This window comes from Rhineura floridana, chromosome 2, assembly GCF_030035675.1.
Source record: "Rhineura floridana isolate rRhiFlo1 chromosome 2, rRhiFlo1.hap2, whole genome shotgun sequence".
Taxonomy (NCBI): domain Eukaryota; kingdom Metazoa; phylum Chordata; class Lepidosauria; order Squamata; family Rhineuridae; genus Rhineura; species Rhineura floridana.
Genome location: NC_084481.1, coordinates 78,589,638 through 78,603,564, shown reverse-complemented (window position 1 = coordinate 78,603,564; position 13,927 = coordinate 78,589,638). Strand labels below are relative to the sequence as shown.

Sequence of the window (13,927 nt, the reverse complement as noted above, 5' to 3'; positions counted from 1 at the left end):
TGGTTCAATAGTTAATGGTTTACCATGAACACGGCATTACATTACATCTAAACCAGGGATTATGATTTGTTTTGCTCCAACAAACCATGATAGGTAATTACATCAGTAATTAATTACCGATCGTACTTTGCTGGAAGTGTAACAAACCATTGCCTCTGGTTTGGATGCAATGCTAAATGAGGGATCATAGTTTTCTCCTACCAAAGCAGGAAAGAATGAAGAAGTCGCAATTTGCTCGTGAATGGTAAGCTATGGTTTATGCCTTACCATGACATGCAATAGTGGTCCATATCAGTAAAACATTTACATGAAAATGAGCAACCATGGAGAACAGGAGAAGTTTCCTGTGCTGATATTGAGCATCTATATTTTTTGAAAAGCCTAGTACTTGTGAGCGATGGGAAGAGTCCCTCTTCACTTATGACAAAAAGCAGATTTTCATCATTTTCAAGTTATGTTATATATGAACTATTTGAGGTTTTCTCCACAGAAAGAAGCAGAATGCATGGGGCAGAGCTTACAACTACCAACTTCAGTTGTAAATAAGGTTCTTTAAAAGGCTGCTTCATAATTTAGAGATAGTTATGTCTGAAGATTCTGCTTCATGTTAAAGCACCACCTTCAGACATAACCCTACTACTTTTTGGTTGCAAGCCCCATCCACACAGTGAGATGCAGTTCCACTGCACTGTTGCATAGGCAAAGTCAGAATTAGAGTGCTGTATTGCAGCCACAAATGAGGCCTTCACTAGCCCCCTTAAAGCATGAATCCAGAAGCACCCTGCTATTTATCATTGATTGGTTTTTCTCACCGAATATTGATTGCTACAATCTAGTTTTGAAACAGGAATTGCATGGCCTATGCCATATTGCCTGGTACAAAGTCCCCACCACCCATGTGAATAAAAGGTAAGTATGGAGATTAGAATTCCACCCATATGAAGCCAAATCAAGACTCAGAAAAATTTTCACTGATTAAAACTCTCACACTTCTGTGAGTTGAAACTGAGCCACAAACACTTCTGTTGTCAATTTATGCAGTACATCTAATTCCGGAACCCTCACACAAGTGTACCAGAATAAGAAAATGTCACCCAGAAAGCCATACAATTCATAAGACAAGTAATGAAATTATCTGGCTCATCTGTGCTTAGCCCCCAAATTCCAATTTAGCAAACCGACCTCAAGAAGTAACACAATTTTACATAAAGTTGCTTAACAATTGTGAAACCTGCTCTCCAGGAATATGTGGAGTCACAAATCACTGCTATTCAAAACATGCTCCTTACAAAAAGCGCTCTTCATCTCTTACTGGAGTCTTTGAGCAAAATTACCTCAAATCATTATTTCAAATTTCTGTTTCAGTTGTTAGGATCCTAATAAAAGTATTTCCCCAGCCATTCAGAATGCTTTGTATTTATTATTTTGTTATTTGTATTCACTAGTTGCCTCATATTATAGACTATCTACATGACAAAGAATAAGTTAAATAAAAATATTAAAGTATAACGATACAAATTAACACTAAAGATCAAACGAGCACAAAAGAATAAAAGGATGCTAAAAACAACAAATTTATGGTAATTTCTCACGTAATCTCACATTCTTTGGAATAATAGAATAACAGGAAAGGGCTATAGCTCAGTGGTAGTGCATCTGCTTTGCATGCAGAAGGCCTGAGACTGAATCCCCAGCATTTCCAGTAAGGCTGGGTATGTTCCCTGTCTGAAATCCTAGAGCGCCGCTATTAGGCAGTGTAGACAATACTGAGCTTGATGAATCAATGGTCTGACTCAGTTTCCTATGTTCTTATAAATGTTTGAGTATCGTATAGTTTAGGAAAACATCAACAACCACAAAATAGGAAGCAAAGGAAAAAAGGGGTAAAGGATCAACTCAGCAAAACTTACTTCTGAGTAGACAAGTGGAGGATTCTGCTGTGTTAATTTTTAGCTAAAGATTTAGGAAGAGTAAGTATTTAAGATAAATATCAATACTGTAGTCTCTGGAAGCCCTACAAATGAAGAACCATACCAAACTAAAGGCTTAACCAGCCTAAACCAAATATACTCTTAAATGCAGTGTACTCTTCATAAGGAAACCTAGTTTTATGAAGGACAGTACAACCAAGATCTTTAACGGTTGCTGAGTTCCATAAAGGAAAATCAGATTCATAGCTTTGATTCCCTCCTTCCCTTTATTACAAGAAGAAAAAGAATAAACATAACTCACCAGTAGGTAAGGATCCCTTTTGTTGTGATGCATGCTGTAGCTGAAGAATGTGGAAACAATCATTTAAGCAATTCATTGTTGCCATGGAGGTTGCCTTGAGCATCAACAGGTCTTGGTCCAAGGAAGAAAGATGGCCAGAAGAAGGAAGACATTCTATGTTTCTTATCAAGTCTCTCTGCTGTCCCTCAGCTTGAGACATCATCTAACAGACAAGCAAGACCCAAAAGAGGTTTTTGCCATCTGAAATTTCAGCTGAACGCTCATTTGCCTAAAACTCCTTGTTATTCAAATTCAGTGTGCTAACATAACCTTGTGAAAATAGTGCTTGTCGTTTATCCAGATGTTTGAACTCTACAAACATCAAAATATATAGAATGATAAAGAAAACTTTATTACATACTACAGCATAACTTGGTGGAGTATTGCGATTTCAGTAAGGTAGATTTTTGTTTTAACTGGTTCACCAGAACCCTTCACATCACCTTGTTCTATGGGAATTCCCAGTGCAGGCACTTGCAAGCTACGAAGTAACAATATAGAACTGATCATTTGAGTCTATCCAAAGGAAAACAAAACAGAGTATTGTTCAGTGTGGGATGCCAAGTTCAGAAAGGTGCCAATCCATACCTTTGGAATAGTAATCATTTAATCAAGCTCCTCACCTTCAATTTTCCTATGCCACAATATTTATTTACAGACTTTTTAAAAAATACTATGGCTGCACTTAGCATTGCATGGAATCGAGATTTCTGGCAAAGACATCTGGGGACATGTACAAGACTCTGCAACTTGTTTTCTATGCTTCATATTTACAAACAAAACTTTACAGCAAGTGGCAAGAATCAGCAAAAGACACCAAAACCCCAAAACAGCTCCACTGAGCAGCACCCATGTTCATGAGATAGGAGGACATTATACCACATTTGCTATTTTAATACCCAATGTACAGAAACCGGCTGGATTAGCAGTTGTATCTAACTTTCAGTGCAATGGGATAGGGTCCTTCACCACACCTAAGGGCAAGTGGCTAGTTATGGGGGCACAGGACAGGCTGCACGGCATACATAGTCTGCCCTCCAGCAAAAAGGTGGTCAGGAGGCTCAGAAAACAGCTGGGGATTGTGTCCATTGCCTGCTAGCTCTCTGCCTAATTATAGGGCTTGCCCTGCATTGGAGATATGGCTTGAGGCCTCAGATGGTTCTTTAGTCAAATTATCTTGGGAAATAACCTAAATTAACTTAAAAAAGGGTTTTGTTTTGATTTTTGCTAACCTACTCTTAAAAACCAACAACAACAGACTGCATAAACAATTTGAATATGCAATCACAAAAAAGCACTTTTAAAAGCACCATATGAAGATGCCAATCCATTCCTTCAGAACAATAGCAATTTAAAGGCTCACATCCCACCCTTTTCATATGGTGGCCACATTTATTAGTATCGTGTTTGTATTGCCGATTGTAAAAAAAACCAAAGAGGCAGTTGTGGGATTTTTGCCTCACATGCCAAAATCGCATAATTAAACTTGGTTGGGGGGTGGGGCAGGAAGAGAGGAAATCATTTACTGCAAATGTCTTGGGCTGAACCTGCATGGAAGCAACATTTGTGTTAATAACATAGTACACATAAATTACTACCCTATATTAAAGAGTAGAGGTTTTTTCTCTCTAATCAATCAGGTTTTTAGCTTCCATCTCAAAACTCTGGTACCAGGAAATATGGCAAACTGCTTTAATGGAAAACTACTTAAAGAGTGTTTGGTATAAATTTACTGAATATATTTCATCATCACAGAATCCATGCAACCCACCTTCAACTCACGGGAGCTTATGGAGAACTGTACTTGGACAGAAAGTTATACTTGGACAAAGCTTAAACCAGATTCCGATAAGCTTGATATGATGGTAACTCTCCATGACATTTGTTTCTCTTGCTCTTGTTATGTTTGTGTATGTTTATGACAAAACCAATAAAATTTGTTTTTTAAAAAATCAAGTTTTTTGCTTTTGGAGATCATGCAGATGGGTGAGAGCTAATCACAACATCACCCTTCCCTCTCGTCTTAACTACAGTTAAGAGATATATCAGTTCTGGCATTAACCACAGTCAAAGCTTAACCACAATTCTTAACTATCTTGAAGCTCAAACCTTTGAACTTGAACATCACTGTCAAGTTCTACTGCCCTGTTGTTTTTAAACTGGGGAAGGCCAGAAATGCAGCATGACTGCCAACCAAGCACCAAGTCAGAAGTTAAGATACATTGGTGGAGCTTCGGCCATGGGGTGGTATATAAGTTTAATAAATAAATAGCTCTGCTCTTGATTTCTTCAAACTTCAGGCATCCCCTTTTGAATCCAACTAGGTGTATCCTGACTTTCAGGTGCTCAGCAAGTATGAGGAGATATCTGCTGGGAGGAAGGGCAGGATATAAATCAAATAATAAATAAATAAAAATAAATAAAGTAAATACAATCACCCCTAGAAAATCAAGGGTAAAAGACACTAGTTGCCGATAGATCTAAAAACCAGTGTTTTCTACTTTGCTTCATTATAGCGACTCAGTGCCTCACTGGGTGGCACTGGACATCTTGTTCATGATCACTTGACAGAGTACTGAGAGCACAACTGGGTCATTCTACTTTTTGGCTATCTAATCTATTATGCATGGCAATCTTAATAGCCAGCAATGACAGCTGATTACACAGATAGTTCACTGTGTAGCTTATTCATATGAATATAAGGGAGACTATGAGGGAGACTAATAGAATTCTATCACTGTCCAGTGCTGCAGTGCAGCACTGCAACATCACAGGAGTGATGATGAACTGGCTATGAATTTGGGTTTCCTGATCAGAGATATAGTTTCCTAGTTTAAATGATCATGGCCCAGGTATATGGGGTTGCCTTCTAAAACAGATCCAATCTCAAATTCAGAGGCTGAGGTAGTCCCTTCTGGTAGGTCAACATAACATCTGTAACCCTTCACTGCCCTCACTTTCATGTACTTGACGGACTCTCTTCCCACCATGGTTTTATTTATGTATTAAATGTATACCCTACCTTTCCATGTAAAATGCCCAAAGAGGACAATAATAAAATAAGAACTAGTTGCTTTTTCTATTATCACCCAACAGAAAAGGAGGTATATAGATAGAAATGGAAATAGTGGTTTATCAGTTACTAGTACAACACTAGTGATTTTCTACCCATGATTAAGGCAGTGAAGCAGAGAATGATGAGGGAACATGTTTAGCCCAATGCTCACTGCCAATCTCATCCTGAGGAGATTAAGGAAACAGTAATTTCTGAATAAGTCATCAGTGCTGTAATGTGTAAATTACTATGAGAGTTACTAGCAGGCAACTAATACCCAAGACACTGTGCTGTCCTCAACATTTGTGTCTACAGAACAGAAAAGTAACATCACTGGCGCACACATGTTCTACTTTCAAGCTGCAATCCTTACATGCAAATAGGAGAGAATCTCCAAACTAGAGAGCTCAGAGACAATATTGTTATAGTTGTGGTCACAGGAAGTACTCTGTTCCAGGTCACAAGTGTGGCAGGGTGTTTTCTGAACCATATCAGTGTAGAATAAGATACAGAAGCATATAACTACAAATGGATGTTAAAGAGCGGTGGATGTGGACAGCTATAACTATGGATTTTCCCAGAAATTACAATATAGAATTTCAGATGATACAGGGGATATTTGCTTCCAAAAGCAAAGTATTCTTTCAAAGAAACTGGTAACAGAAGTTTTGATTATACTAACCTCTCGTACATCAATTAAGTGATCTGGCTGCAGAATGGGAATTCTCCTCCCAGTTGGCAGCTTGTGATGCCCAACATTAAAAAAGGAAGCTGCATTTTGGCTGGGCCTTCTATGCACACCAGGGGAGCCACTTCCTTGAGATGCAAGAGAGAAGCTGCGAGATTTCAGAGGAGGATTGTTCTGGTGAACAAACATATATATTAGAAAATACTTGAAAACTAATCCTTAAGTCTCCGCCTTTCTAATTTAGACACATACTAAGTACTTAGATATGCACTGAAGAATTTAGCAAACACTGAGGACTAGCTAAATCATCAACACATATTCAGGCCTTGACCACCATGAAATATACTTCAGATCTTGATCAAATGTTAAATATTCTCCAGAATGCAGGACTGGCATCCATTAGGGCTGCTTTCCCATCTCTCACTGTATATATATATAAAAAAAGAACACACTCTTCTCTATAGTGTTGACTTTTCCTATAGTAAACACAGCCTAGCTTCCGAACAGCTCCACAGAAAGAAGTGTACACTCAAGATAGTTTCCAAAGACGGAGTCTAAAAAACTACCAAAGAACATACAAAGCCTCAGTATTTTTTCCAATTATATTGTTCAAGTATCAGTGCCAGGCCATAAACTGCATTTTCTTCAGATGGCTTGCTAATGATAATGCTTAAAGCCACCTTCCATTTGTTTGCAAGCAGCTCAGGGCCAACACAGAACATGCTGGGCTACAGTTTACAACTATGAAATCTTGTCTACTAGCCAAGCTACAAAGATATGGCTCAAGAGGCACATGCACTCTGGATTTATATTTATTTTACTGTACTTCACATTTAATAAAAACTATACCCAGGAGAGTGGGAGGAAGATCATATGAATTAAAATACTGCAGGAGGGACTTGCAGGGCCACACAGGCTAATCCCACCCCCTGCCTTCAATGCACCCATTGGTCATGCATTCAGTGGCTATGTGAAGGAGCCCCATCTATGTCCTGACATACACATACACAGCTCCTCTGTGTGAAGGGCAATCCTGATTGGCTCAAGATTCCCCCTCATGTGAAGGAGCTGTACGTGTATGTGTCAGTGTGTGCACATGGCCCCTTCAGACAACTGTCAAATGTGTGGCTGCTAACACATGCAGCTCCCTCATGTATGCTTTTAACCTGTAATAATGGTAATCTGAACTTTTCTAGTATTAACCACCATGACCCACAAACATGTTTTAAAAAGTCTATACAAGCTGCATTCACTATAAATCTAATTTATCTTTCCCTCAAAGCTACAAAGCTAAACAGATTCATGATTTAATCCCATACATGTTTACTCAAAGGTCCACCTCACTCCTTTCAACAGAGCTTACTCCCAGGTAAAAAGGTTGATGTTTCAATCTTAAGGAGTGCACTGACAAAAAAATTAATGAAATAGTCTTAAAATTTCACAACCAGTAAAGAGAGAGGTCCATAGAAAAAGTAAAACCTAGTTGGAAAGTTACAGCATTTCCTTCTCTGGATGTTTTATAAGTGTTTAGCTAACAATCTGTCGGATTATTTAGGTTTTACTGAACAATGCCATAAGAAGTTACTGAGAAGTTACTTCGGCGGTACATCTGACGAGATCCCAACTACTCAATTATTATAACAAATCAAACCCCACATTTGCAGCACTATATTTAAAATAAAACTTTATTAAAACCAAATTCATCTTAGCACTGCTCTCATCCTTCTATGGTAGGCTCATGCTTCTTCAGTAATAGTAATTATAACCCTTTAAGCTATATAACTGACAGGCTTTTAAAATAATTGCTGCGTAACTTAAAGTACATGTTACAGACAGTACCTTTCCGATTGCTTCAGTATGGTGCTGGGTACATATTTGAAGCCTACTGACCCAATGCTGTCTTTCTTTGGCATCAGTAGCTAGATAAAAAAATATAAGGAGGCGGAGAAGAAAGCTCAGAGGTAGGCAAGGCAAAAATGCAAGTATTTATTTCAAGTTAAGTTCTGTTTAGGAAGCTTCATTTCCAGCAAAGCAGAAAAAGATCTGCAAAATGTGGGATACACATAATCTCTCTCTTTTGACTCCTGGGTCTTGTCTGAGGCATATCATAACTCTACACTCCACTGCAATGACTGCATGATCTATGGAGCACTGTCCATGATATGCTTTTAGCTGGTACTAGAGGCCACAATGAAAAGAGAGGAAAATGCTGAAAATATTTTCTAAAGCAAACAAGGACAAATTGTTGAAGTAAAACAGCACCTTCTGCACTCTGATGAAGCCATATTGAAAAGGGGGTTTAAAAATTGGTGTTGTAATATACACATGCACACTTTTAAAAGATAAATCATTTTGAATATGTTCTTTTGCATCCATGCACTTAACATTTTTTAAGAACAGGCCTAGGTAGAAAATCTTTACACATCTCCATGGTATTTTAAAATAGTCCGGGCTGTACCTCGCAATGAAAAAGCAATAGAAAGAAACTGAGATTGCTATGCTAAATGTGCAAATATTGCTTTTTAAGTGGCTCCAATAATGAAGAATGTGGGTAAATATGGGTGGGAGAGTGAATTTATTAATATTGACAAGGAAAACTTTTCTGATGCCAGTGAAGGTGGTGTGGGGCAACAGCTGTAATGAAGCAGATAATGGGACATTTGTCCAAACACAAGTAAAAGCTCTAACAGGAAGGAAATATACTCTTTAATAAGATACTAACATTTACCTAAGGAAAGCAGGAAGTGGTGCACCCTTCAAGATCAATGGGCGACAGGACTAAAAATGAGATGAATATTACACTAGCTCTTCGCACTTCCAGAGACAGATTGCGACTAAGAGAGCTGGTGTAGGCATATTTTGGATACTGATCTTAGATTACACCTGGATTCCACCAGCAGTTCTCCTATACCCAAGCTGCACCTACTTGTTTTGTTGTCTCCTCCCTAAAAGGAGAGTGAGCACACCTGCTGAAAATAAGCCCAGACACTAAATTCATACAAACAAAGCTGGAAAAGTAGGAAGCCAGGTGTGGTTGAACTATGAAGAGCCAGTTCTTCTCAGCATACATTTCCTGAGACTCTACACAGTAAGTATGTAGATACCAGCACTACTACCAAATCTCAGAGAATGGAACATTTTAAAAAACAACCATACAGGCAAAATGTATTTGCATGCAGATTAGAAGGCTGGATGATTACACATACCTTACTCAGAAAAAGCTGACACACTTTTTGGCCTCTTCTGTTAAGCTAGATGGTCCTCTACATATACAACAGGTAGGCATTCAACCCACCCACATCTTTTCACAATCCACTGATTGGTCTGGGAGAAATATGGGAATTCCAGGGTCTCTCATAAGCACAATTGTAAGATTTTCTTAGTGCAGCAAGTATTTATTGTTAGTCAGAATAAGCATTCCAATTCCAATTCTGTTTATGAAAGAAATTACCCTGAGTATTTATTAAGCTAAACATTCAAAAGTGTTCTGAGAACAAGAAGTCTTTAATGGGAGCATGATAAGAATTTTTCCATGAAGACATTCCAGAAGGACTGTAGTCCGGATTTCCACAGGAAGCTGCATTTTTGTTCAATGAAAGGCAGCATTTGTCCTAGCATCTGTGTAAAAAGTCCTAATCACCCCTAAGCCACCACGTTTTTCTACTGTGCCTTTTGGTAAAAATTTACAGTGCATTGATAGGTCAAGAAATGTAATCAGACTAAAGGTACCACTCTTCCAAACTACGCATACAGAAAAATATACAATAATTATACCAAATAACACATTATAAATACCTATAATATATTAATATTTTACCATATGGAGAAACTATTCATCTACATTTATTTTATATTTATTCTTCATAAAATCAGATGATTCCACATTTTAAATTTTTTGTCGTTTACCATGTCACTTTTTTTAAAAAAGGTACTGTATATGTCCAGCACTTTAATTTGAAGAAGTTTCTTGTCCCAGTTTAGACAGTAATTTTTCAATATGTACAAGGAAGCAAGCAGAAACTGACACAAAGTCAACTGATCAAAGATGAGTAGATCTATTTTTGGAGAGTTAGTTCCCCAACACCACCTCTCACTAGTCCCACCTGCTGAACTCCCTCCTTGGCCTCCTGTCTCCTGTGCAGAAATCAGTAGATTAATTTCATCATTACGAACAGGAAAAGCCCCCGGTGAGGACATGGTTCCTCCAGACTTATACCAAATGGACCCTGTATGGTGGAGCCCCATCTTGGCAGCGCTGTTTACAAAAATTAATGACACGGGGAGCATTCCCCAGGGTTGGCGAATAAGCATAGTCGTGCCGATACTAAAAAAAGGCGATCCTTCAATTCCTACCAACTATAGGCCAATTAGCCTATTAGATGTGGCTGCCAAGATATATGGACGCTATTTAGTACACAAACTCCATGATTGGGAAAAGGATCAATCTATAACAGCCGACGTACAGGCTGGATTTAGAGAGGGGAAAAGCACGTTGGACCAAGTGTTTATCCTAAAACATTTCATCAAGAAAGTTAAAACGAAGTCAATCCAATCATTATATCTGGCCTTTATTGACTTTGCGGCTGCTTTTGACTCCATCAACAGAACTTTACTGTGGAAGAAACTGGAAAAAGCAGGTATTGACAAAAGATTACTGTGGCTACTACAAATACTGCACCATGATACTTATGTAAGAATTCGATTAGGCCTCAATGGACTTCTTTCCCACAAAATTCCAGCGAAAAGAGGAGTGAAACAAGGATGTATTCTGGCTCCATTTTTATTTAATTTTTTTATTAATGATATTGTTGAAGTAATGGCCTCCCCTTCCTTTTTTCCCCCCTCGATCAAGGGGAAAAAAGTCCCGTCCCTTCTTTACGCTGATGATTTAGTCCTGCTGTCATTGAATAAAGTCGGCCTAAGACGTATGTTACTATGTCTCCAGGAATACAGTGACAATCAATGTCTCCAAATTAATTATTCCAAATCAAAAATTATGGTTTGTGGGAAGAGCAGTAGATCCCTATCCTCCTGGTCCCTAATAGGCCAGCGTATTGAACAAGTAAAATCTTTTAAGTATTTGGGTATCCATATTAATAATTGGTCCCTCCATCTGGAGCATATTAAGTTACAAGCAAATAGGGCTTTAGACCAGATGAAGAAATTTTTTTACTCTTGGGGTGGCCAATTAGTAAGACCCCTGATTAAGCTGTATGTTGCAAAAATCCTCCCTTCAATTATATATGGAGCAGAAATCTGGGGGCTTTCCTCCCGTTCCTCTCTTGAGTCTTTACAAAACTCCCTTCTTAGGCAAATTTTAGGACTACCTAAAGGAACTCCTTCTGCCCACCTTAGAGCAGAACTAAATCTTCCCTCCATGGCAGCTAGGATGGATCTTGCGTTTATACGCTATTGGAAGAAGCTATTATTAGCCCACCCCGAAGCTCTACCAAAGCTGTGTTGGGAAGACCAACTAGAGAAGGGGGGTTGGGCCACTAAATTTCATGACTTAGCATCTATTTACGATCTATCTGACAATTTGCTTAAGAGTCTTAGCCCTATTGAATTGCGTAATAGAATATATAACTACGACGCACAACAAGATAGAGCGACTATAGCTACGTCGCCTTTTTCTACTTGGTACCCTCTTATTAAAGTCAATCATGCATGGCCTTCATATCTAGACATTTTGACATCTGCTCCCTTACGAAGAGCATACACTGAACTAAGGTTTCAGATCATGCCTTCAATGATCTTACAGGGTAGATACTGTGGCATTCCTTATGTTGACCGCCTGTGTATCAAGGGCTGTAAGGCCCTTGAAGATTTAGTACATTATATGCTCCACTGTCCTTTATATCATGCCCCAAGAGCAAGATTTATAATTCCCCTTTTATTAAAAAGCAATATGACAACTGAGACTCAGACAGTAGTCACATTACTATCAACTCCCCAGGTCCACATAATAATATCAGTGGCAAACTTTGCTCTTGCCGCAAAGAAGCTTAGAGCTAATTTTGTCAAGAAATGTCCCAATAATTAGTTGTTGGGTTTAATATTACTTGTTCAGATTTAATTTGTATTGTTAATTCATTATGTATGTACTCTGTATTTTATGTATTATATTTTGTAACAGCCTATGGCTATATACAATTTAATAAATCAATCAATGCAAGATGAGTAGAGGAAAGACAAGGCGTCCCCCTACTGGCAAAACAACTCACTGCAGCCCAAGAACTACCAAGTCCTACCTCTCAGCTTATATTGTTCTCCGCTAGCAGCATTCACTGTAAAAGTATGAGAATCTTCATCACTAGGAGATATCACAGCTCCAGCCAGCTGTAATGTACCTCTGGGTTTCTGGTTTCTGGACTGTTCATTCACAAAATACTCCAAGAGACCAGCTTCATTGTTTAAGACAAAAAACCTGTAGTTGAGAAGAAAATGCAATTTCAAGAATCACCAAGCTTTTGCAAACATCTAACCCCCCCCCCCAAATAACATTTGTTAAGTAGGTTGAAGATAAAATCTTTTCGTTGTCTTCAGTGGTTTGCATTAAGTTCCAACAACAATCAGTAAACCAATTGTGGGTCTGCATTTCAGTGTCAAAACTAACCAACACACATAAGAGTAAGGAAAGGCAAAAGATTAAACAAATCAATCTTAAATGAAGACCACATTTAGATACTTTGGGAATACCAAAAAGTGGTCCGTGGCCAATAATGAAACCTATTTCATTGTACAACATTTAATTATCATTGGAATATCCATCCCTATCTGTCATTAAGACCAGTCAATCAGCCAGCCAGCCCACAGTTTCACGAATTTGTTCCCGTCAATTCAGTGTCTCAACTCACCCTCAGGCAATATGATGTCCCTGGGTCCACAGCCATGGTAAGTTAACAGGCTGAGGCACAGGACAGTAGAGTCTACAGTCCCCAAATAGGTAAGGAAGATTTTGTGTCACAAAGGAACTCTGCACAGGTTCAGCAGCACTTTGTCCTTAGGCCCTTTTTAAAAATACTTTTCTCCCCTTGGAATGGAATTCTTCACATTCTCAGAGGCATTCAGGACTAGATGTCAGAATGACTGTAAACAAAAAGTTGGCAAACCTACACAAGACCCACTGATATAGAGCAACTGCAGAACCAGTTGCATCTTCCCCACTTGTTAGGCAATGTATGGCTATGGCATCCTCCTGGATCAACTCTGTGAAATGGGTATTAGAGGCACTGCAGTGCCTCTAAAACCCACCTACAGGGTCAAGTCCAGAGAGCTGCATTATGATCCCCTCTCTATGTCCAGTCTTTACATTTAGCCGGAGAGGAACTACTAAAGGTGCCACATGAGCCCACCCTGGGCTCCTACTGGGAGGAAGGGTGGGATATAAATCTAATAAATAAATAAATGATGTTCACCTTGCTTCTACAAGATAGAGGACATTTATCGTGCCTGTGCTTAGGCTGTGGAACTCCTTGCCCACTACTATCAAGCAAGCAAAACTACTACTTTGTTTCAGATTCCTGCTAAAGACTCGTCTGTTTTCACAGGCCCTTTGTGCATGTAGCTCAACCGTTTGTTATTGTGTATCTGTATCCAGAAGTTGGCTAAGTATTCTATAAATAAATAAAAATAGCAACAACTTTAGGGTGGGGCAATTTAGATTAGCGAAACAGCATGCAGGGACAGAAGAAAAGTAGTCAAACACTTCTCCCCAGCACTGATACTCAGATGAAATTCAGAGTCCCATGCATGTTTTTTAAAAATAATTTAAAAAATACTGGGAGATCCAATCCCAAGTTTCCCATGTCATATGCAGTTCAGTCTTGAGGGTATATATGTTTCTGTTACTTTGCTTATAAATTATGTACTGCCATGAAAATGTACAACATTTTAAAAATCTGTCAAACTGT

At 38.7% G+C, this 13,927-nt stretch overlaps 1 protein-coding gene across 1 annotated transcript in view; it reads right to left on the bottom strand.

The window, feature by feature from the left end:
* The window catches only part of OSBPL11 (oxysterol binding protein like 11), a 70,311-nt gene that overhangs the window by 22,786 nt on the left and 33,598 nt on the right, over positions 1-13,927 (bottom strand). Inside the window, exons 3-6 of the mRNA XM_061609019.1 lie at positions 12,266-12,441; positions 7,854-7,933; positions 6,009-6,188; positions 2,233-2,434 (exon numbers count right to left, since the gene is read on the bottom strand). Of these exons, the coding sequence (XP_061465003.1) occupies positions 2,233-2,434; positions 6,009-6,188; positions 7,854-7,933; positions 12,266-12,441 (638 nt within the window). The remainder of the gene's footprint in view (positions 1-2,232; positions 2,435-6,008; positions 6,189-7,853; positions 7,934-12,265; positions 12,442-13,927) is intronic.